Source organism: Pelobates fuscus, chromosome 1 (genome assembly GCF_036172605.1).
Source record: "Pelobates fuscus isolate aPelFus1 chromosome 1, aPelFus1.pri, whole genome shotgun sequence".
Lineage (NCBI taxonomy): Eukaryota > Metazoa > Chordata > Amphibia > Anura > Pelobatidae > Pelobates > Pelobates fuscus.
Genome location: NC_086317.1, coordinates 14,415,490 through 14,440,253, shown reverse-complemented (window position 1 = coordinate 14,440,253; position 24,764 = coordinate 14,415,490). Strand labels below are relative to the sequence as shown.

At 44.3% G+C, this 24,764-nt stretch overlaps 2 protein-coding genes across 3 annotated transcripts in view; both read right to left on the bottom strand.

Moving 5' to 3' along the window:
• GRAMD1C (GRAM domain containing 1C) overlaps positions 1-19,676 on the bottom strand; it is a 159,945-nt gene extending 140,269 nt beyond the window's left edge. The window contains exon 1 of the mRNA XM_063446395.1: positions 19,578-19,676. Within this exon, the coding sequence (XP_063302465.1) occupies positions 19,578-19,652 (75 nt within the window). The 5' untranslated portion in view covers positions 19,653-19,676. The remainder of the gene's footprint in view (positions 1-19,577) is intronic.
• Positions 19,677-22,196: 2,520 nt separating this feature from the next.
• ATP6V1A (ATPase H+ transporting V1 subunit A) overlaps positions 22,197-24,764 on the bottom strand; it is a 46,159-nt gene continuing 43,591 nt past the window's right edge. For both annotated transcript variants that reach the window (XM_063446358.1, XM_063446363.1), the window contains exon 16: positions 22,197-24,559. In XM_063446358.1, coding sequence (XP_063302428.1) covers positions 24,467-24,559 — 93 coding nt within the window. In that variant the 3' untranslated portion in view covers positions 22,197-24,466. The remainder of the gene's footprint in view (positions 24,560-24,764) is intronic.

Below are 24,764 nucleotides of genomic sequence, written 5' to 3'. Positions count from 1 at the left end.
TTTATTTGTGGTAGTGAGACTTATAAGTGGGTTTTATAAGAGACACTACGGGGTTGAGGGAGGTGACTTTGGAGTAAGCACACGAGTAAAGGAAAGGAATTACTGTTGATTTCATTTGAACTGTGATGCATGCACTGTATTTCAACTGTATTGTTGTCTTGTTTGTTTAACGAGGAGTCTCATGTACTCCTGTGTCTGTCTCTAAGGATTTTTCCTTGCCTTTCATCTTTTCTACACTTTCTATATTATTATACTATCCACTCCCATTCCTCTTAAAAGAGAAGTGATTGGTCACACACTTCTCACCTCGCTCCAATCCGTGTCTACCACCCCGGGTAGGCGGATTCAGTGACTAGTCTACGTTTTGGGAAGACGCACCTGAGAAAGTCCCACGATTCTCGGGTGGCAGTCGAGCATTGTAGACGTTCCTGTTCAATTTTCCTTCTCTCTCTCTATATCTAGGACGCTGGTATAGGGGTAAAGGGACTATGGGACAGGATTTAGATAAGCCCAGCAAGGGCTGGTTAGCATGTGATTTGGTAGAGAACAGAGAGGGTGAAGAGATGGTTAAAGGTGTTGAAAAGATTGCAAAAGTATGTAAAATTGCTGTACCGACATGTGGGAGATTGCAACCAGAAAGTTGGCGCAAGTTACTAGCAGAAATGAAAGGCAAGCTTACAGATAATGGTTTATTAAAGACTGCTGAAGCATGGTACAGAGTAGCGAAGGCTATTCAGTTAGAAGGTTGGGTTGAGGAAGAAATAAATCACAAAGGTGTGAAATTGTTTGTGTATCATAAAAATTGTGTTGCTGGGGTTTTCCCTCAGCCAGCGCCCCAAAATGGCGCCCAGGGGATGTCTATCCCCAAGGTTCAGTCAGCAATAGGTGATGGCCAGCTGACTATGTTCCCCGCTCCCAATCCTCCCGAATCCCATCCCATCACCTCCCCTGTCTGCCCGGTCCTGAATTCTGATGGATCTTTCTTTACCCCTTCCCCTTCTCTAACGGTCCCATCATCCTCAGCCATCCCCACGCTCCCTTCTATGCCTAATCCTAACATCTCATCTGCCACCTCCTCCCTGCAATCCCTCTCTATGGTTAATCCCCTTCCGTCAGCACCCGCCCAACTAACTACCCCTCCCTCCCATGCTACGACTCCTCTTTCTGCATCCATCCCTACTAATCCCGTCCTGTCTCCTCCCATAACCAGCTCCGCCCCAGTCCAATACCCTACCTCCTTAACCGTACCTGCCCACCCTACTCTTTTGCCCTCCCCTGCCTGGCCCTACCCCTTCCCATATCCCATGGCCTTGCCCTACCCCGGTTACCCTCCCTTTCCCCAAGCCACTCCCCAGGTTCCGGTCATGCCCAGTCCGGCCCAATCTGCCCCGGAAGTGCCCATATCAAATATGGCCGCCGCTTCTTCCCTTAATCCTGAAGCAACTCCTTTCCCCGCCTCCAATATGGCGGCCCCCAGTTCAGCCCTGATGCCAGTAATCCCCGGTGACTACCTGTCCCCAGGTTACGACTCGCTAGCCACCCCTGCATCTGGGGCTCATTCCCAACCACCGATCCTTTCACCTCACGCGGGCCCTGCACCGCGTAGAAGAGTCAATATCATAGAATTCGATGATGACGAGGAGGACAGGGTGTCCCATGTCTCATCGGAGCTTGCTGCGGGAGCCCCAACTCATCGTTCTATCGATGATCCCTTCGGCCACAAGGGTCGGGGAGAACAGGCCCCTCCTAAGTATGTTGCTTTTAACCCCACTCAAGCTAGTGCTCTGATAAAATCACTCCCTGACCCAGAAAAACAGCCTATGCCCTTCTACCGAGGGATAGTTCAAATTCAAAAGACTTATTCAGCCGCATGGCGTGATCTGCTGAGCATTTGTGCTATTAAAGCAGGGGATGCATATTGGCCAAGCATGGCCCGACACCTCAGTACAGATCTGCTCAACAGTGATGTTGATTACCCCTCCGGAGTAACTTTTTGCACCCAATTAAGAGAATGGGCTAAGGACAAACTTGCAGATCAGGCTGCTGGCCTTACTGATGTTATTCAAGATAAAGGAGAATCAGTGGAAAGGTTTCATGCAAGACTGTATCAAATGTTTACAGATTTGGGTTTTGATCTTACTGACAAGATTCATTCACAAATGCTGTCAGGTGCGTTTGTCCAAGGTGTTAAAGACTCTATACGCAAGGGAATCATTGCTGCACGCCCTGAATATAAGGTTGTTCCCCTGGACACCCTACTTTTAGTTGCTAGAGGTTTGGAATCCGCTCAGACCACAAGAAGATCCACTTCAGCTCCTCTCATGGTATCTCGCTCCACCCCAGTCCCAAAAGGTACTAGACCGGAGGAGGGGTTTGTAAAATTTTGCCCGACACCTTGACATGTTGTACCTATATCCCAGAAAACACAGGCCCTAATGGTAAAGTTACATTAGCCATTGAGAAATTAAATGACCTGTCTATAGAGTTGAAAAGGAATTCTGGGATACAAGATCCCTGGGAAAGATGGTTTGGTTGGATGACAGGATGGCAAAAGGCTTTAATGCATATTGGTATGGCTATACTAATTTTTCTTTTTATCTTTGCTCTTCTCTTTTGTTGTATCCTCCCATGTCTGAGAAAATCCCTCATGAAGACTGTTGACCAAGCGGCACCCACTTTCACCCATCTCGAAGTTGATGACCAAGATCTCCAAGACATCAACTCACCCTGTCTGCCGCTGCAAACAATCCCTTTTGTTGATAAAGTGCAGGAATTCTAGGAAGGGACTAGCTCAGGTGATACCGGAGAAACTGACGGAAGCCAAGCACAGAGAGATGGACACAGGTTTCTTCAGGAAGGAAGAGATTCTTTATTGGATCACCGATCGGGACTCAGAGGGACTAGCGTCACCAAAATACAGCAAATTCTGAGCCCCGGACAATAGTGCAGGCTCCTTATATAGGCATATAACTCCTCCCATATTAAGCTCCACCCGCACATTCTCTTAACCAATCAATACAAATAAGAATTAACTTCCTGTTTGACCGCATGGCTTGTCCAGCACAATGGAGGAGGGGGAATACTATATCCTGTATTCTTGCACATGCTCCGTACACTACTGATCGTATCTTGCCTCGTGCAACCAACTGATCGATACGTCAGCATATGCACGTACACATGCCACGTGGTAATCTCGGCCTACTAAATTTATTTTTACCGAGATTCCACCACATTCCCCCCTTTGATGCCTCTTGATATTTTACAATTACTTGAGGCATCACTTAACCTTGGTTTGCTTACACCGCAAGTTACCTTGAACCAGACCAGACTTATCTTATGATGTGAATCTTCAACATTCATCTTCTTGCATTGGTTCTCCCTGATCTAGAGCCTTATATTTATATATCGCCATTATCTGTGCAGCAGCCTTCCTCTCTGCTATACTTCCTATCAGGCTTTGCACAGACCTAACTACTAAGGGTATAAGACACGGTAGGAGTAGACACAACAGTAAAATCAGTAGGACTCCACCTACCACTGCCTTAAGCCCTCCAAACCACTCATACCAGCTACCAAACCAACTACTTGGATTGTACCCTTTCCATACCTGAGTAGGCACATGCGCTAGTTTAACCATATGGCTAGTAAGCTCAGCTATTGCTTGCCCTTCGTCATCTATTTGAAGACAGCAATTGCTTAGGTTAAACTTCCCACATACACCTCCCTCTACTGCCAAAAGGTAATCCAAGGCTAATCTATTCTGGTATACTGCTGTCCTCATCCTGGTATTATGTTTCACTAGGAGATTGAGCGCTTGTGATGTTTCATTAGTGATAATCTCAACCACCGCCTGTAATCTTATAATACGGTTGAGCATATAAATAGGGGTTCTATAACCAAAGGTACCATCCTCAGCCCACGTGGCTGGCCCATAATAATCTATGATACGCTGGGGAGGCCATTCATTATCTTCCCAGGTACCTATCTCTAAGGGCCCCCTTTTCTTCCTATGATTCACATCATACACTTTAACACCTAAAGTCTCACCTGTTTCAATCGGTAACAAGAAGAAGGATGGTTTGAGCATACCCAACACACATGCCCCTTCCCAGTCCTGTGGCAGCTCCGAATAGGCTTTCTTACCACAGATCCAGTACAAATTTGCTGGGGCTCTCCAGGTTGATGTGATGGATAGATCAAACCACACGTCCTTTAAATTGGCGTATCTAGCAAACGGGTTAGATGGTTCCGAGACATTTGAAGCCGACCACCAAGTTGTATTCTTTGTATCATCATCATAAGCTTTTTGCCCTAGACAAGTTAATTCTCCTACAGAAGTATTATACATTATTCCTTTCCTTGCTATGCAAACATAACCTATGATGGAGGTCTTTAATCTCCACTCAGATTTACCTCTAACACTCAAATGATAATCAGCTGGTGCAGATATTAGTTGGTCAACTGCCTCAGAACCGGACATTACCTCCTTTGCTTCCCAAGGCCATTGGTCTCCCATGTTAGTACCTCCACACACATAGCAGTTGGTAACATTAAGACTACCGGCAATACTTTCAGCTAAATCGATGAACAGGTTTTTAGCATTATGGGGGATCTTATTATCTATGCTCATCTCTTCATAAAAGGAATGGTATACTTGATGAGTCTGGGAGGATACCGTATCAGTCTCTATCCCTATAAACAATAATGTCCCAGGATCTAAACCCGTCCCGTATATCTGAAACCCAAATAAATTTCCATACTTATCTAAGAACTTGTCGGGGTTATTAATAAGTATATGGACTGGGTTGCATTCCATAGACTTACAATATGGGCTAGTCGGCAACTTAGTCACTATCATGTCTTTATCTACTGTCTGTCCCCAAGTCGCCCACCCCACACAAGACCAATATGGACAAAAGTTATAGTCTTTATTTGGGCATCTAGGACTCACATATTTATTTTTACTACTGGGACAAATATATTTATCGTTAGATCCATACGTCCTCTCCCATCTAAGATCCCCACATACATTCCACGGCTTTCTACCACTTGATATCGCCTTACATGCATCAAATAGCAGAACACCCGAAGAATATACGGATTCTAACACCGTCTTATTAATTAGGGTCCCCTGAGGATCTCCATTCCTGAGAGTCAACCAAATTGTACGAGGCTGATACTCCGGACTGAAGCACTTAGGTTCTCCTACTCCTAAATGGCATACACTATAGTCTATATTTAAGTATCTACATCTTGATACATCTCCTTTACATTCGTATTGTGAATGCCAAATTAGGGTTTGGGAAATATGGTTACCTGTTCTCGTAGTCTTAATGCATACCTCACAGCTAGGAGTGTCGGTACCTCTACCTTCCTGAATATAAAAACACATGTAAATAAACACAATCAAAAGCACATCTTTCGCCGTCATCCTCAGTCTTCGTCCGTGCGATGGAACCTCAGCTTCCAGGATGTGAGGGCTGCAGGGAATGGAGTTCTGCTCGTCTTCACAGGTGTCCCTTCGGGACTTTCCTGGCTTATACACTATGTGATGGTAAGAGGACAGGCTTTATTATGGCCTTCTCACTTACACCTGTAACAATAAAATTTGTAATCCACAATAATTCCTCGTTACTCCGACTGAGTAGTGCGTTTCAACCGGATCTTGCAGGGATTCTCTGGATCTGCTGTAACTTGCCAAGAATCGACTGCTGCTGGTTTAACCCTGGAGTGATGTATCCACGGAGTCACTTCTGCTACTTTTATCGCTGTAGGGGTAGACAAAAGAACAACATAAGGACCTCTCCACTTGGGCCCTAACGGTACATTATTCCACTCTTTAATCCACACTTGGTCTCCTGGATGATAATTATGAACAGGGGGATAAATATTCACAGGTAATCTATCTTGTACCCATTTCTGTACCTCCTCCATAGTCTTACCCAACTCTACAACCTGCTGCCGAGTAATTCCTTCTCCCAACTGACTCAAATCCCCCCTTAAGTTACCAAGTACGGGAGGTGGTCGCCCATACATGATTTCAAAAGGAGAGAGGCCCATCCTTCTGGTAGGGGTACTGCGGATTCGCAATAGAGCTATAGGTAAGAGAACGTTCCACTTAAGTTGGGTTTCCTGACACATTTTAGCCAACTGGTTCTTTATAGTTCTATTCATTCTCTCTACCTTACCAGAACTCTGGGGTCTATATGCAGTATGAAGCCTCCACTTTATACCAAGCATATGAGTCAGTTGTTGTAGGCACTGGTGAACAAAAGCTGGACCATTGTCCGATCCTATAGAACAGGGTAGTCCATATCGGGGTATTATTTCTCGTAGCAGGAATCTCACAACTTCTCCTGCTTTCTCGGTACGAGTAGGACATGCTTCTACCCAGCCTGAATAGGTGCACACAATTACCAGCAGGTAACGATGTCCACCCGATTTAGGCATCACTGTAAAGTCTATTTGTAGATCGGACATGGGGAGTCCCCCCATAAACTGGACTCCTGGTGGCTTTACTGGTCCTTGTCTTGCATTATTCTTAGCACACGTTACACATCTGCGTACAATGGCCTGAGTCAAGTTGGACAATCTTGGTATGTAGAAATGTTTTCTAAGAGATTCTTCAGTACTGTCTCTCCCAGAATGTGTCCCGTTATGATAATTTTGGATAATTTCTACCGCTAGCGATGCTGGTATAACTATTCTTCCATCTTCTAGCTGATACCACTTGTTCTCCAGATACTTTCCCGGTTCAGTCTTTAACCACTCCTCTTCTTGAGTTGTATAAACTGGAGTCCATTGAGACAGTGGGGTTGGTATTAGAGCAGCTATATGCCCCACATACTCCTGTCTTCCTGATTCAGCAGCACGCTTAGCTGCACTATCTGCCATCCGATTTCCCTTGGTTACATCACCATCTCCTCTCAGATGCGCTCGACAATGTATAATACCGACTTCTTTCGGCTCCCACACTGCTTCCAATAGTTGTAGGATTTCAGCTGCGTACTTGATTTCTTTGCCTTCTGAATTCAGTAGTCCTCTTTCTTTATACAGAGCTCCGTGGGCATGAGTGGTTAAAAACGCATACTTAGAGTCCGTATAGATATTTACTCTTAAACCTTCAGCCAATTGTAACGCTCGTGTTAGTGCTATTAATTCTGCCTTTTGTGCTGATGTTCCTTTCGCCAGTGGCCGGGCTTCTATCACCTTGTCTATTGTTGTTACTGCATATCCTGCATAGCGGATCCCTTCTTTCACATAACTACTGCCATCGGTATAATATTGAACATCGGGGTTCTGGATGGGAAAATCACGAAGATCTGGTCTACTTGAGAATACTTCATCCATTACTTCCAAACAATTATGTTGACTTTCAGTAGGTTGTGGCAAAAGGGTAGCTGGATTTAAGGTGTTTACAGTCTCTAAATGCACTCTTGGGTTTTCACACAACATTGCTTGATACTTGGTCATACGGCTGTTACTAAACCAATGATTTCCTTTGTAATCCAACAACGTCTGTACTGCATGTGGAACTCGTACATAAAGTTCTTGACCCAGAGTGAGTTTATCGGCTTCAGCTACTAGCAGGGCGGCTGCAGCTACGGCTCTTAGACAAGGTGGAAGTCCGCTGGCCACTGCATCCAATTGCTTAGACATGTAGGCAACAGGTCTTTGCCATGATCCCAAGTACTGTGTCAATACTCCCACAGCCATTCTTCTTTGCTCGTGTACATATAAGTAGAATGGTCGTGTGTGATCAGGTAGACCTAATGCTGGGGCACTCATCAAAGCCTTCTTCACATCTTCAAATGCCGTTTGCTGTTCTTGGGTCCATAAGAAGGGGTCGTGCTCTGTACCTTTGATGGCTGCGTACAGAGGTTTTGCTAGTATCGCATAGCTGGGAATCCATATCCTACAGAAGCCCGCTGCCCCCAAGAATTCTCGCACTTGTCTTCTATTCTTGGGTATTGGTATTTGGCAGACAGCTTCTTTTCTCTCTGGCCCCATAATCCTTTGACCTTCAGAGATATGGAATCCCAGATACTTGACAGTTGGCAAACACAACTGAGCCTTCTTTCTAGACACCTTGTATCCTGCCTTCCAGAGAATATGTAGTAGATCGTGCGTTGCTTGCTGACATTTTTCTTTTGTAACTGCTGCTATCAACAAGTCATCTACATATTGTAACAATACACATTCTCCTGGGATAGACTCGAAATCCAATAAATCTTGACTTAGGGCTGAACCAAATAGGGTAGGTGAATTTTTAAACCCTTGGGGCAGTCTTGTCCAAGTCATTTGGCGTTTTGAGCCCGTTACAGCGTTCTCCCATTGGAAAGCGAAAATACATTGACTTTCTGCGGCAATTCGGAGGCAAAAGAAGGCATCTTTGAGATCTAAGACTGTGAAGTAAGTAGCCCCGCCCGGAATTAAAGCAAGCAGGTTATATGGATTGGGTACAACTGGATGTATACTAACAACCGCATCATTGACTGCTCTTAAGTCCTGTACAGGTCGATACTCATCTGTACCGGGCTTTTGAACAGGCAGCAATGGGGTGTTCCAGGGGGAAGTACAGAATTTTAGGATACCATACCGTATGAACTTATCCAGATAGGATTGGATGTTCTTCTTAGCCTTCTGTGGGATGTGGTATTGTCTTAGGCTTACTGGATAAACCCCAAGTTTCAGTTCAATTTTTATAGGTGGAATATTACGGGCCAGTCCTGGTGGGTTGTTCTCTGCCCAAACTCCTGGTATGTTAAACAATGTCTCATCACTCCTAGGGTTTTGGCTAGTCAACACTGTATAAAGTCGCCACTCTTCTTCCTTTGGTACGGATAAAGTCATAATACCTGAAGGTCCATTAAACTTTAAAGATGTTGTTCCATTTGGTAGGAACGTAATCTGCGCTTGTAATTTTGATAGCATATCACGTCCCAGCAATTGGACTGGACATTCAGGCATATAAAGGAATTGGTGTTTTACTACGTGGCCTCCCAATGTACAGAGTCGACTTTTAAGAACCGGTCTTTCAGCACTTCTTCCAGTTGCTCCTATCACAGTAATAGTCCTTCCAGATGGAGGAGCAACTAGATTAGTCACCACTGAATGTTCAGCACCAGTGTCGATCATGAACGCACTCCTTTTCCCCCCTATTGATACATCGACCATAGGCTCCGCTCGACCAAGGGGGATGGAGCCCGGTCGGTATCAATAGTCCTCCATGACCGTGTCAGCCAATCCTACGAAGTCCCTACCTTCTCTATCGCGGGACCTTTGCGCTGCTGGAATATACCTGTCTTCCCTAACACTTCCTCTGTTCCCATTACTCCCTCTATAACCATTACTCCCTCCGGGGCCTCCTCTACCTCTCGCTCTGCCTCTAAAATTTCCGTAGCCTGCCCTGGGTTGGTCTCTCTCGTACTGCTCTCTTTGCGGACATTCGTTCCTCCAATGCCCTTCTTCCTTGCAATACGCGCACTGATCCCTACTCAAAGGCTCCCTACTCCATCTATTATTGCCTCTATCTGGGCCCCGTTTATCTACGCCTGCGATTGCTACCGCTAGCATATCAGCCTTTTTACGCATCTTGCGCTCTTCCTCTTTCTTATTTTCTGTATCCCTGTTCATATAGACCTTATTTGCTACCTCCATTAGTTGGGTGATGGACATACCTGCAAACCCTTCTAACTTTTGTAGCTTGCGCTTAATATCTCCGTATGCTTGGCTGACAAAGGCGGAGTTAACCATTCGGGAATTGTCTGCGTCTTCCGGATTAAAGGGGGTATACAAGCGGTATGCCTCCAATAATCGGTCATAAAAGACACTGGGTGCTTCATCGCTTTTCTGAATCACCTCAACTGTCTTCGACATGTTAATGGCTTTCTTTCCTCCTGCTTTCATGCCAGCAATTATAGCGTCTCTATAGGCTCTGAGTTGAACCATATCAGCACCATTTACATTCCAATCAGGATCAGTGTTGGGATAATGTGTTGCGGCCCATGCTGCTGGATTAGCTTGGTTCAAAGCACGGGCTCTATCTTCTAATGCTTTAATGGCTGCTTGATTTATTCTTGTCCTTTCCTCATTGTTAAATAAAGTCATTAGTAACTGCTGGCAATCAGCCCATGTCGGATTATGCGTCTGTACTATTGAGGTGAACAGATCAGTCATGGCTTGTGGTTTCTCAGTATACGAGGAATTATGGGTCTTCCAGTTTAAAAGGTCGGTAGTGGTAAATGGGACATATACGAAGACTGGGTCAGCGTGTGCCATTTGACCTGCGGCATCGATATAAGCTGACCCGGGATTTAGGCGAAGAGGCATCTGATAGTGCTTTAATTGTTGGGCACCAGTCAACTGTCGGGTTTGGATGGGGCTACGTAGGGAGGCGTCAGTCATGGGTTCCGGTCGGGGAGAGATAGGGTATGGGGATGTGGGAGGTTGGTTTTGGGAAAAGGTCGTAAATAAAACACTTCGGGCCGAGCTAGATGAAGCTTGACCGGAAGTCTGAAGTGGCGCCAAATCAGGATATTCGTTTTTAATGGGGGTGGGTTCTGGTTCCGGAAGGGGAGATTTAGTACGAGGGGGGGTGGATCCTGTACTGGAGGAGGAAGCGGAAGTGGATGGAGGTAATGAGGGGAGGGGTGCAGGACTTCCTGCGTTTGCGTCACTTCCTCTTAACGGAAAGTAAGGGGGCGGCAAAGGGATCTCGGACTCAGGGGGCGTGTCCAAAATGGGCCTAACACCAGTCCTAGTGGACGAACAAGTCCTAGCTACCATGAGGCGACACTGCTCCTCGTGGCATGTCTGGAGCCATTTTGGCGAGTCATTTACGGCCTGTCTCCAACAGTCAATATAAGGAAACTGGCCGTAAAGTTCAGGCCTACCTGATACAGCCACGTGTAAGCGCTGTACCAGAGTTAGATCCAAACTGCCACGTGGCGGCCATGCCGCAACCAAAGTAGGCCACTCCCTAGTGCACAAAGTAACTAAACGCACAGAAGACATCTTAACCCCAAAATCACAGGTTTTGAATCCCTTTTTAAAATTCTTAACCATACATCCTAAGGGATCCGGAATCGTTGACTGCGACGCACCCATTTTTAACAATGGAACGTCGTCGACAACGATTACTATACACGCGTACTATTCAACAGTCACACCCGTTTCCTTTGGCAACAGCACCACGTGGTACGGTTACCAAGTGAAACGTACACAATAACACAATAAACACTCAGGGAATTCCCGTACACACACAGCTGCTACACCAGTCACTATATAATCAATATTATGCCCTTTGGCGTAACTATACAGTCACCCACGCTATAATTCTCTATATACGAATTACCCGTCTATAACACACCCCAGTAACATCGTCTTTTACAAATAGCGGTTACAGTACGGTTAGCATAGGTCAAAGCACAAGTTAAGGTCACAATACAATTATTAGTGGTTATGGTGTTAAACATGCAATGGACGACAATGATTAGTACTTATTATGCAATGTCAGTAAATATACAGGGTTATGGTACCGTGCACTATGATACAGCAACACACTATTAACACTCTCGCTAGACGGCTGAGCTCGCGCTATCTAACAAGATATACACTTTACTAAAACAATCGTTAACACATTTACAATTCCCAACTAAACTATTGGCCAGTACCTTGAATGGACTACCTAAAAACAATCTACATACGTTTTGGTTAGCCACACTGCCCAATCACCACATATATAGCGAGCTAGAGAACCGAATTTACACAGGCGCCTCTTAGTCGCACTATACAACGAGCTAGAGAACCGAATTTACACAGGCGCCTCTTAGTCGCACTATACAACGAGCTAGAGAACCGAATTTACACAGGCGCCTCTTAGTCGTACTATCAAAAGTCTAGTGGGTTCCAAATTTACACGCCTTCCCACTTAGCCCAGATAGGATGAGAACTAGCGAACCGAATTTACACAGGCGCCGCTTAGTCTCCCGGTCCCTCCGACCTAGCGAACGTAATATACACCCTAGAACGCTAGTCTAGACAAGACACCGGTGTCCGGCTAGGGCTTATTTTACACCAGAGCGCCCTGCCTGACTAACAGAATCAAACGGTCTGACTAAAGAGCGTTCGATCGAGCGGTGCGCCTTCGCTCCTTCCCTCCGACAGAGGGGGCAGATACAGATTCAAAAACCCCTTTGGGCCTACCGCACAATCGGTATACCCCTAGCGGGTCCTGCCGTCTAAAACAGCAGTTGTCTTACCTCCTCGTTCCTGAACCTGAGTTCACACTCATCGACGGGGACACCCCAGCACTTCTCACGTAGAGGCCGATGATCTCCTGGACAACAGACCAGTGGCGCCGAGACGAAGGGAGGTCCACGCAGAAGTTCAGGGGTGCAGCCGTAGAGAACGTGGGCAAAGATAGACCGTCTCACGCCTCTGCCTCTCAGCTACCGTTGAACGATGAGCTTCCCGGCCAATGCACCAAATGATACCGGAGAAACTGACGGAAGCCAAGCACAGAGAGATGGACACAGGTTTCTTCAGGAAGGAAGAGATTCTTTATTGGATCACCGATCGGGACTCAGAGGGACTAGCGTCACCAAAATACAGCAAATTCTGAGCCCCGGACAATAGTGCAGGCTCCTTATATAGGCATATAACTCCTCCCATATTAAGCTCCACCCGAACATTCTCTTAACCAATCAATACAAATAAGAATTAACTTCCTGTTTGACCGCATGGCTTGTCCAGCACAATGGAGGAGGGGGAATACTATATCCTGTATTCTTGCACATGCTCCGTACACTACTGATCGTATCTTGCCTCGTGCAACCAACTGATCGATACGTCAGCATATGCACGTACACATGCCACGTGGTAATCTCGGCCTACTAAATTTATTTTTACCGAGATTCCACCACACAGGGACAGCATCTGTCAGTGAATGGTAAAGGCCCCGTGTGGAGAAGTGGTGGGTTAGCTGCCATGGGATACCCGTGGGTGTGAAGTGCTCGAGAGCCATACTGACGGATGAGTTAGCCTATTAGGGTCAGATCTAGGGACAGTCTTGCACTTTGCATTAACACCTAGCTAGCGGCCACGGGGTTTCTGTGCCTTTGGGTTAACACGTCTTCCTGGTACTAACTTAATAAAGTTTTATCTCTTAGAATCTAACATTTCATAGGGGGGACTGATGTGGGATTATTTAAAAAACCTTATTGTTCTTGTATTCAATTATTGCACTAACTCCATTTTAACTTTATACCGTGACAATCCTCCATTTTGTCCTCCTAACCTGACTTCTTCAATCCTCCATTTTGTCCTCCTAACCTGACTTCTTCAATCCTCCATTTTGTCCTCCTAACCTGACTTCTTCAATCCTCCATTTTGTCCTCATAACCTAACTTGTTCATTTTAAAACTACCTTACATGACAGAATTTCCCAGCACATCTAATACAATAGAACAAAGACTGTATTTTCTATAAAGACATGATTAACACAGGAATTGCTGACTTTTCCTTAAGATTTGCAACATAGTATAGTTTGAAGGCCATGAGAACACAGTAGTAATGAAATGTTCTATTCATAAGAGACCTTGCACCTGGCCACGAGGCCTGAGATCACCGACCGTGTAAAATGACGCTCAAGACCCCTTGTCCCCCACCCGTGTCCAGAACAATCCCACCTCTTGGTGGGTGGACACGGGACTAACCACTTAGGTTTTTGAACCAATTAATAATATTGATAGGAGGACACTAATCCCGACACTTAACAATTAATCCAATTAATGATGTTTATTTGCTGATATTCTAATAATCAATGATGACGTAAAATGTCTCTTAAAAGGACCTGCGCGTCCGCTTTTTAATCACTTGCCAATAAATTTTCTCGAAGTTATTTTAACCTGAACCTTGTGTGTCAGACTTAATTACTTCAGCGTATATACGCAATTTATTTTATTAATTCGGACAGGAACAGATAGACATTTAAACATTTTGGTTTACTGCTAAAAAGTACCATAACAACTATAATACCTCTCCAACAGTGTATATTGTGGCCATTCTAAGCCCATTCATGCTGCAAATAGATTATTCCAAAGATTTCTGACTTCCTATATTCATTTTGATATTTATCATTTTAGTGTGATTTTTGAGCCATAACAGAGTAATGCGTTGACAAATGGAGCTGCATCATTCTCTATTTGATAGCACCCCAGTAATGTTTTATAACTTGTAGCCAGGAATAGTCCAGTGGCATTTTTATAATATTATGTGGGGGCATAGACTCATTGTGAATTAGGGCCATAATACTTGTCCTCTCCTTTTCTCTACATTGATAGAACTATACGTAGCCTATTAGATGAGATCTGTGTATCTCTTACAAGTTAACATCAAATTCCTTTTTGACTTTTGTAAAATAATGATTGGTAAATGCTGTTCATTTACAAAAGATACAATAATCTAGCCCATAATGTAAAATCGTTTTGTCAATATATTTTTTAAATGTATATTTCACCTTTTTTTTTTTCTTTTTAACGCTCCCAGATATCCCACTAATATGGGTAAACGCACAAAATTAAATTTAGAGGAAACATTCTAAATCGAATACGGGAAATTCTTGGAATCACAAAGACTTTTCTTTTATATAGTGGATATAGTGGAGTGACGGCTTGCATTCTCCATTACTGCTATAGGTGTCTTTGTGTTTTTTATTACATTGAATAATAACAGAGGGTGGTTTTCTGTCGCTATTTCATACCGTAACAGTTTCCTTTCATTTTATATCTCTGCTTGTTACACGGCAATCGCCATTGCTTGAGATTTTTTTAATAAAAGTAATTGCGAGGTGTCATGCCAAAAGCATGAGTTGGTGTTTGATGTGTGTTTATATATGTTAAGAGTTGTTTTTTTTTTTTTGTAAACCTTGGGATGACATTTATTGTGGTCTTTGATCTTGCACCAGGCCTAGACCATAAAACATCTAGATAGCCATCACCAGAGCTGGACACAAGGAATTTCATAAAGTGGGCAATAGACTGCCAGACCAACCCCCTCTGATCCCCCCCAGGGGTCTGCCCACTGAGAAATAACTAGTTTAGATATATAATGAGGGTGCTGGACTATCCAGGGAGTTCAGTTATTCATTTTTCTTTAGTCAGTAACTTCTAGGAGATCAATACCATCTAAGACTCCCACAAGAATTCTATATGGGGTAAATATATGTAAGGAATTTCTTGTGTTTTCTCCTATTTTATTTTATGTACTGTTTTGCAATTTGTTATCTGTATGTCATTTATTTGTGTATTTTGTACTCGGCACTGTGAATCTTTAAGTAAATATTTAATCTGACAATAAATCAGTTTGTGTCTCTGTTCTATAAGAGCTTCACTCTCCAGAGAGCTCAGGTAAACACATTACCAAAAAGGGTTAATTATAAGTGTTTGATTAGAAAAAGTAGAACTGTGATTCTATAATTCTCCTGTGTGTGGGGTAACCTAAGACGCCCGTGTTTAAAAGTCTTGGTGGTGGCAGTAAAGTGTGTACTAGGGGGTTAGTGTAGAAGGGATTGCAGGGGTTAATTGAGTGGTTGCTGGGACTAGCAACCGGTAACCAGGGGTCTGGTGTCATTAACCCTGTCACTTCCACACTCTCCCCACTGTCTTGGCTGGGCCTATAGCCCACGCTCGTGACACGAGGCGTGACAGATTTTAATTTCCTTGGAGTCTATATCTTGCAGAGTTAAAGCAATATTGTCATCCTAGATAATAATTCTTTGTGATTCCTTGAACTAGGGGAATTCTCTGTTGGCAGGAGACCATTAGAGAGTACTCCCTGACATGGCTGAGTTCCAGGTTTAATGAGTGGGGTTTATTTACTAAAAGAAAAATGACACAAATTAGGAGAGGACTTGCAAATGTAGATCAAAATAGCCAACGCTGAAACATTCTCTAATGTTGGCCAAAAGTTTATAAATTGTGAACTGAAATCCCAATTGCAATATTTAGGCAAAAATAAGTGATGTGGAAAAAAAAATCCAACTCATGTGTAGTCAGTTTGGCTTTTCCACAATTTACTTGTGAATGTTTATTCAGCAAATTGTAGTGAATTGAAAAACAAACTGTAAAAGTTAGGCTAAAAGAGAAAATTTGCAAACATCTAAATGTTGCAATTTGGTTGTCAATACCTATCTATCTATCTATCTATCTATCCTATCTATCTATCTATCCTAACTATTCTATCTATCTATCCTAACTATTCTATCTATCTATCTATCTATCTATCCTAACTATTCTATCTATCTATCTATCTATCTATCCTAACTATTCTATCTATCTATCTATCTATCCTAACTATTCTATCTATCTATCTATCTATCCTAACTATTCTATCTATCTATCCTAACTATTCTATCTATCTATCTATCTATCTATCTATCCTAACTATTCTATCTATCTATCTATCTATCCTAACTATTCTATCTATCTATCTATCCTAACTATTCTATCTATCTATCTATCCTAACTATTCTATCTATCTATCCTAACTATTCTATCTATCTATCCTAACTATTCTATCTATCTATCCTAACTATTCTATCTATCTATCTATCCGAACTATTCTATCTATCTATGTATGTATCTATCTCTCTCTCTCTATCTATGAATGTATCTATCTCTCTCTATCTATATATCTATCTATCCATCTCTCTCTATCTATGTGTGTGTATCTCTCTCTCTCTCTCTCTCTCTCTCTCGCTATCTATGTATCTCTCTCGCTATCTATGTATCTATATCTATATCTCTCTCTCTCTCTCTCTCTCGCTATCTATGTATCTATCTATCTCACATACCTGTCTCTTGCTCTCTCCTAAAGGCCAGCACTCTACTCTCTCCTCCAGCTCTGCTTCACTCTCACCTTATTTGATTGCTATTTCCTGTTCTAACCTGTCTTATACCCCACCTCCTATAGACTGTAAGCTTGTTTGAGCAGGGTCTCTTCAACCTATCGTTCCTGTAAGTTTTCTTGTAATTGTCCTATTTATAGCTAAATCCCCCCTCTTATAATATTGTAAAGCGCTACGGAATCTGTTGGCGCTATATAAATGGCAATAATAATAATTATCTATATATATCTATCTCTATATCTATCTACGTATCTATCTATCTATCACTGACTACTTATATATCATTTTGTCTATCACGATTTAAGAGACAGAGAATGAGATAGACGTACTGTAAAGTCCCCACAATGTCTCTATATATTGAGCTTATAATGACTGTGAGAAGCAGGGGCCTCATGTTCTTAATATAAGCAAAACCATAACAGAGAGACGGCGAGGCAACAACATTATAACACAAAGATTAATGTGTTTCCTGTACTTTGCTGCATGTCTGGCTAGGCTCAATAAAAAGCTAAATGGAGAAACGATGTATTAGTGTATTATACACGATACATATACATCTTGAACAGGCACAAAAAGTGTCTATGAGGGGGAGGTGATGGGAGTTGTAGTCCATGGCTGAGTGTGTCTATGAGGGGGAGGTGATGGGAGTTGTAGTCTATGGCTGAGTGTGTTTATGAGGGGGAGGTGATGGGAGTTGTAGTCCATGGCTGAGTGTGTCTATGAGGGGGAGGTGATGGGGGTTGTAGTCCATGGCTGAGTGGGTCTACGAGGTGGAGGTGATGGGGGTTGTAGTCCATGGCTGAGTGTGTCTATGAGGGGGAGGTGATGGGAGTTGTAGTCCATGGCTGAGTGTGTTTATGAGGGGGAGGTGATGGGAGTTGTAGTCCATGGCTGAGTGTGTCTATGAGGGGGAGGTGATGGGAGTTGTAGTCCATGGCTGAGTGTGTTTATGAGGGGGAAGTGATGGGAGTTGTAGTCCATGGCTGAGTGTGTCTATGAGGGGGAGGTGATGGGGGTTGTAGTCCATGGCTGAGTGTGTCTATGAGGGGGAGGTGATGGGAGTTGTAGTCCATGGCTGAGTGTGTCTATGAGGGGGAGGTGATGGGGGTTGTAGTTCATAGCTGAGTGTGTCTATGAGGGGGAGGTGATGAGGGTTGTAGTCCATGGCTGAGTGTGTCCATGAGGGGAGGTGATGGGGGTTGTAGTCCATGGCTGAGTGTGTCTATGAGGGGGAGGTGATGGGGGTTGTAGTTCATAGCTGAGTGTGTCCATGAGGGGGAGGTGATGGGGGTTGTAGTTCATGGCTGAGTGTGTCCATGAGGGGGAGGTGATGGGGGTTGTAGTCCATGGCTGAGTGTGTCTATGAGGGGGAGGTGATGGGAGTTGTAGTCCATGGCTGAGTGTGTCTATGAGGGGGAGGTGATGGGAGTTGTAGTCCATGGCTGAGTGTGTCTATGAAGGGGAGGTGATGGGAGTTGTAGTCCATGGCTGAGTGTGTCTATGAGGGGGAGGTGATGGGGGTTGTAGCCCATGGCTGAGTGTGTCTGTGAGGGGGGGGGGTGATGGGGGTTGTAGCCCATGGCTGAGTGTGTCTGTGAGGGGGAGGTGATGGGGGTTGTAGTCCATGGCTGAGTGTGTCTGTGAGGGGGAGGTGATGGGAGTTGTAGCCCATGGCTGAGTGTGTCTATGAGGGGGAGGTGATGGGAGTTGTAGTCCATGGCTGAGTGTCTGTGAGGGGGAGGTGATGGGAGTTGTAGTCCATGGCTGAGTGTCTGTGAGGGGGAGGTGATGGGAGTTGTAGTCCATGGCTGAGTGTCTGTGAGGGGGAGGTGATGGGGGTTGTAGTCCATGGCTGAGTGTCTGTGAGGGGGAGGTGATGGGAGTTGTAGTCCATGGCTGAGTGTGTCTATGGGGGGGAGGTGATGGGAGTTGTAGCCCATGGCTGAGTGTGTCTATGAGGGGGAGGTGATGGGAGTTGTAGTCCATGGCTGAGTGTCTGTGAGGGGGAGGTGATGGGAGTTGTAGTCCAAGGCTGAGTGTCTGTGAGGGGGAGGTGATGGGAGTTGTAGTCCATGGCTGAGTGTCTGTGAGGGGGAGGTGATGGGGGTTGTAGTCCATGGCTGAGTGTCTGCGAGGGGGAGGTGATGGGGGTTGTAGTCCATGGCTGAGTGTCTGTGAGGGGGGGTGATGGGAGTTGTAGTCCATGGCTGAGTGTGTCTATGGGGGGGAGGTGATGGGAGTTGTAGTCCATGGCTGAGTGTCTGCGAGGGGGAGGTGATGGGGGTTGTAGTCCATGGCTGAGTGTCTGTGAGGGGGAGGTGATGGGGGTTGTAGTCCATGGCTGAGTGTCTGTGAGGGGGAGGTGATGGGGGTTGTAGTCCATGGCTGAGTGTGTCTATGAGAGGGAGGTGATGGGAGTTGTAGTCCATGGCTGAGTGTGTCCATGAGGGGGAGGTGATGGGGGTTGTAGTCCATGGCTGAGTGTCTATGAGGGGGAGGTGATGGGAGTTGTAGTCCATGGCTGAGTGTGTCTATAAGGGGGAGGTGATGGGAGTTGTAGTCCATGGCTGAGTGTGTCCATGAGGGGGAGGTGATGGGGGTTGTAGTCCATGGCTGAGTGTCTGTGAGGGGGAGGTGATGGTATAATATTATTATTGGGTCTCCTCACCTGCCGCCCCCCGCTCCCCCCGCTCTCTGCTGTTATTTGCATCTCATTTCCCGCCAGCTGCTCGGCCTCCTCCATGGTCGGAGAAGAAGAGGATGCTGGTTGCCAGGTAACGCATCCCAATCTCCATAGCAACGGCAAGCAGCTTCCAGCTCAGCGGTCTCCATGGTAACCATGACAGAGGATGGGATACCCGGAGCATGCGCAGACACCGGAAGTGGGACTCATGGACCATCACGTGACCCGCAGGGAGGGGGCGGTTGTTCTATTAAATTTCCCTACCCGTGAAAATCCCCTAACCTCGTCACTTCCGGTGAGGGGAATCAGCTGGATCCTGTACTACACATACTACTCCTCCACAGCAAGGTCCTGGAAGGTAAGTAACACAACCAGGTCCTGGAAGGTAAATAACACAACCGGGTCCTGGAAGTTAAGTAACACAGCCGGGTCCTGGAAGGTAAGTAACACAACCGGGTCCTGGAAGTTAAGTAACACAGCCGGGTCCTGGAAGTTAAGTAACACAGCCGGGTCCTGGAAGGTAAGTAACACAGCCGGGTCCTGGAAGTTAAGTAACACAGCCGGGTCCTGGAAGTTAAGTAACACAGCCGGGTCCTGGAAGGTAAGTACCACAGCCGGGTCCTGGAAGGTAAGTACCACAGCCGGGTCCTGGAAGTTAAGTAACACAGCCGGGTCCTGGAAGTTAAGTAACACAGCCGGGTCCTGGAAGGTAAGTACCACAGCCGGGTTCTGGAAGGTCAGTACCACAGCCGGGTCCTGGAAGGTCAGTACCACAGCCGGGTCCTGGAAGGTCAGTACCACAGCCGGGTCCTGGAAGGTCAGTACCACAGCCGGGTCCTGGAAGGTCAGTACCACAGCCGGGTCCTGGAAGGTCAGTACCACAGCCGGGTCCTGGAAGGTCAGTACCACAGCCGGGTCCTGGAAGGTCAGTACCACAGCCGGGTCCTGGAAGGTCAGTACCACAGCCGGGTCCTGGAAGGTAAGTAACACAGCCGGGTCCTGGAAGGTAAGTAACACAGCCGGGTCCTGGAAGGTAAGTAACACAGCCGGGTCCTGGAAGGTAAGTACCACAGCCGGGTCCTGGAAGGTAAGTACCACAGCCGGGTCCTGGAAGGTAAGTACCACAGCCGGGTCCTGGAAGGTAAGTACCACAGCCGGGTCCTGGAAGGTAAGTACCACAGCCGGGTCCTGGAAGGTAAGTACCACAGCCGGGTCCTGGAAGGTAAGTACCACAGCCGGGTCCTGGAAGGTCAGTAACACAGCCGGGTCCTGGAAGGTCAGTAACACAGCCAGGTCCTATTTTTATATATATTTTTACGTTGTTAATAAACTGTTTTTTATCTTTACCCAGTTTTTATTATTATTCAAGTGGTTTTTAGCGATACTCAGTATTGCATTGCAAAATTTTTTTTCTAAATACTGTTTTCTCCTGCTTTGAAAGGTTTATATCTTTTACTTAAAAGTATATAACTTGGCGTCTCTTCCATTTATTCTGCCTATAGCAGATTTAAAGGTATACACCCCATACATAGTGGTTGCACTGGAATACAGTTTTATATCGTTTTATTACAGTGACTATTATTGATCATCACCTTTTTTATTATCTCTAGTTTTATCATCTCCATATTTACAGTCTGATTTTACTGACTGCTTCAATACTTAAGCCATTTGGGTCAGTTAGCTCCTGGAACACATACACCATATTGTGGGTGTTACCCTCCATATTATCTTTGGATAGGTTTTGGTGAATCCCTATTTTTATCCAGTATGAGCGACATACCAAGAGTCCGACTCCCTCATCCTTGTGTGTTGCAAAAGGCACACCTGATCTTCTTGGAAATTGATGGACGCACGTCTCTTTTCAGCCTTTGTAACTATGCAACCCATGCAGAAAATTAGTTTTTTTTCCCCATAACAGTATAATGCAACACTTCAACCTAAATATCGACATTTGTTTAAAACTTAAAGGAAAAAGAAAAAAAAAATACAAAAAAACTTTTATTTAAAATATTGGAAGCACATACACAGACCAGGGATAGGCAACCTTCAGCACTCTGGATGTCCTGGACTACACCCCCCATAATCCTCTTACACACAAAATGCTGACAAAGCATCATGGGAAGTGTAGTCCAAAATATTTGGAGTGCCGAAGGATGCCTATGCCTGCGCTAGACTCTCCTTAAAGAGTTACTGTCGCTTCTCTGGAATTTACATGCATTAATTAAACAATCATTTGTTTTCACTTTTTTAGGAAATGCTCCGTTTACTCTTAAATGTATCATTACAATCCGGTTCAGACAAGGCTGACAGGACAAATATTACAAATGAAAAATACTGTTTACGGTTTCCTCTTTTCAGTAGGATTTTTCTATCCTGATGGCCAGGTGGTCAAGGCAGAATTTGTAATAACGATTGACAGGGAAATACGATTGAGGGGCCCAGTAGCAGGATGACGAGTTATGGATTTCTAAACTTATTTTTTTTTTTACATCACAAAAACATATTTGATAAATACAGGGAAAAGTAAATGTAACATTAAAAAGTATTTTTAAAAGCTTTACATCCAATGTAGTTGTTTTTTGCAAAGTAAAAATACTCATAGCATTGTAAATTTAAATTCATATTTTATTTTGAAGAATTTAAACAACTTTACACATATTTCAAGTCATAAAATCACAGAGCTTTATGTAATATTCTTTCATCCCTTTCACAAGTCTGGAAGAAAGAACCAATACAGTGAACAGAATTTCAATAACGTGGAACAAGAACACCAAAACAAAACATAACAAAAAATAGAATCTGTTTTAACCAGCGGCCTCTGCTCGCCAAGGTACAGTACAATAAATACATCTGCATCGAGCTTTAATAAACCCTATGGTTTTAAAGACTTGAATTTTACAACACGAACTACAAATGTCTTAACACAGCATGAAGGGTAATTACAGTGAATTAATCAGAATTTATTCCAAACACCACCTCTTACATGGAGCAGAGATTCTCGGCCAGAAAGTCGGAGTTCTGACTGGTTTTTATTTTATTCCCTGGCACGTTACTAAGCTTTGTCATGTTCTACTAATAAAGCAAATGCAATCATGTTCTTACCTAGTGGAGTACGATGGACTGATGGCTGACCCCAGGGCTGGTAAATATGATGGTGTTAAAGTTCTGCAATAAATGGGATCTACCTTTTGGCTACCCTCGCCTTAGGGAATCAATGCACTTTTGGGAACCTGAGGCCTACACTGGTACAATAAGGGGGAAAACAGCACTTTAAAGAATATGGATTTTAAATGTATGGAGTCAAATGAAGGATCTTAAAGAAATGTATAACGCATAGAAATTAAAATAGCATTGAGCCCCTGATTGGAATCACAGATCAGTTTAAGCCAATTTAAAGAAACAAAAGGCTGGAATAATACTCTGATTGTAAAATGTACCATCTATTTACACATTACCAAGGTCAGACTAGCAATATAGCTGTGACTAATGGAGCAGAATGGGCAGAATTGGATTACCGCAACACAGACCATACCAAGAACAGCAGGTGGGGATCCTGAATCTGGGGACAGGAAAATATAGTTTGAACTTTGAAGCCTAATTCAGTATTATCAATATTTATTCCCTTTTAGATTTATAAAACCACTTTCCTTCCTGAAAGCTACCAGCACAGACCTCAGGCAGAAAAGATCACCGGCCAATGGAAAAACAAGGGTAACCAGCCATAAGGCAATGCATCATGGGAGTGGTAGTCCTGCAGCAGTTGTGCATCTACCTTTCAGCTATCTCTGACAGAGGAGGAGAATTATTCCAGGTCAGCTCTTTCGGCCTAAAACGTGGCGTTCTCTTCTCACCACACATGACAACCGATGCATTTCTCTCATTACAATGTGACGTTAACTCCTTCGATGCCAGACACGGCAAGACACATTGTGTATGTATTGTATTTGTAGGCTGTCAAAGAACCAACGATTTAAAAAATATATATAATCAAAATGGGTAAGAGTAGGGTTAATCTCTGTAAACGAAGAATAAGCACTAGGCAGAAAAGCTAACATTCTATCAGAGCCCAGAAAGCACCATCTCTATCAATATATACAATGATCGTACGCAGAGCTCATAGAAGCACAGCTTGGAATGTGTTACTAAGAGGTCTTCTCACTGGGACTGGGGAGAATGGATAAGGAAGTGGACATTTTCAGGTAAAATCGCTCTACTCGAAAAAAAATTACCCTTTTCCACTGTTTTTGTGGCTCTGCGTTTTAACTTGGAATTGCAATTCTTTCGTCAATTCTTCATAATTCTTTATATAATGAATAAATCTTTAAGACATTGCACCCACTAGTGTTACCCGTCAGCCTGTCTTCTAATCTGGTAAACATTAACACCATGTGTGCCAGATAGATGCCAAGATCAGTAATTGAAGGCACTCTCCCTGGGACGCAAAGCGTTAATACCCGATAGAAGATGTAAAGTATAAAGAGGTTAAAAGTTAGCAGAAATTGGCGTTGTACCCTTAAAATTGCTACATGTACCGCATAGCAGGCAAAACTAGTTTAACCCTTCTGGTGCTAATGGACTCCTGCTGCATTCTGCTGGACACACCTGATGTAAAGTAGACCCGTACCCGTGAATCTCTCTCCCATGTAAGCTCCATCTGCTCAGCAAGTCAGCTTTCACTAAGCACATTCACCACATCAATGAGAAAACAGCTACAGGGAAATCGGGCAAAACACTGGAATGGACACAACTGGATTCTGTGATCAACTAAATGTGGAAAGGGGGCATAGGGTAGATCACTGCTGGAAATATACAGAAGCCCCCGCTTCGATGCAGGATCTGGAGGTCTGGTACAGAGGAAGGAATGGATGTGTCTTCTAATCCTCCAGGCTGCGGAAAGCGTTCTGCATGTCTTCCAGCAGCTGGGCATTGTCTGCCTTAATTTTAGCTTCACCATCTTTCACCGGGTCCTAGGAATAAAAAAACAGCATGAGGAAAGGATGGGGGGGGGGGGGGGGGGGGAGAGGACTGCATCAGGAAATAAAAACATAAATAAATAAAGACAGCATCAGGAAATAAAAATAAAGACCAAAATAAAGAAAAATAAATAAAAAGTAAAGACAGCATCAGGAAATAAAAAATAAAAAAAAATAAAGACATCATAAGGAAAGGAAA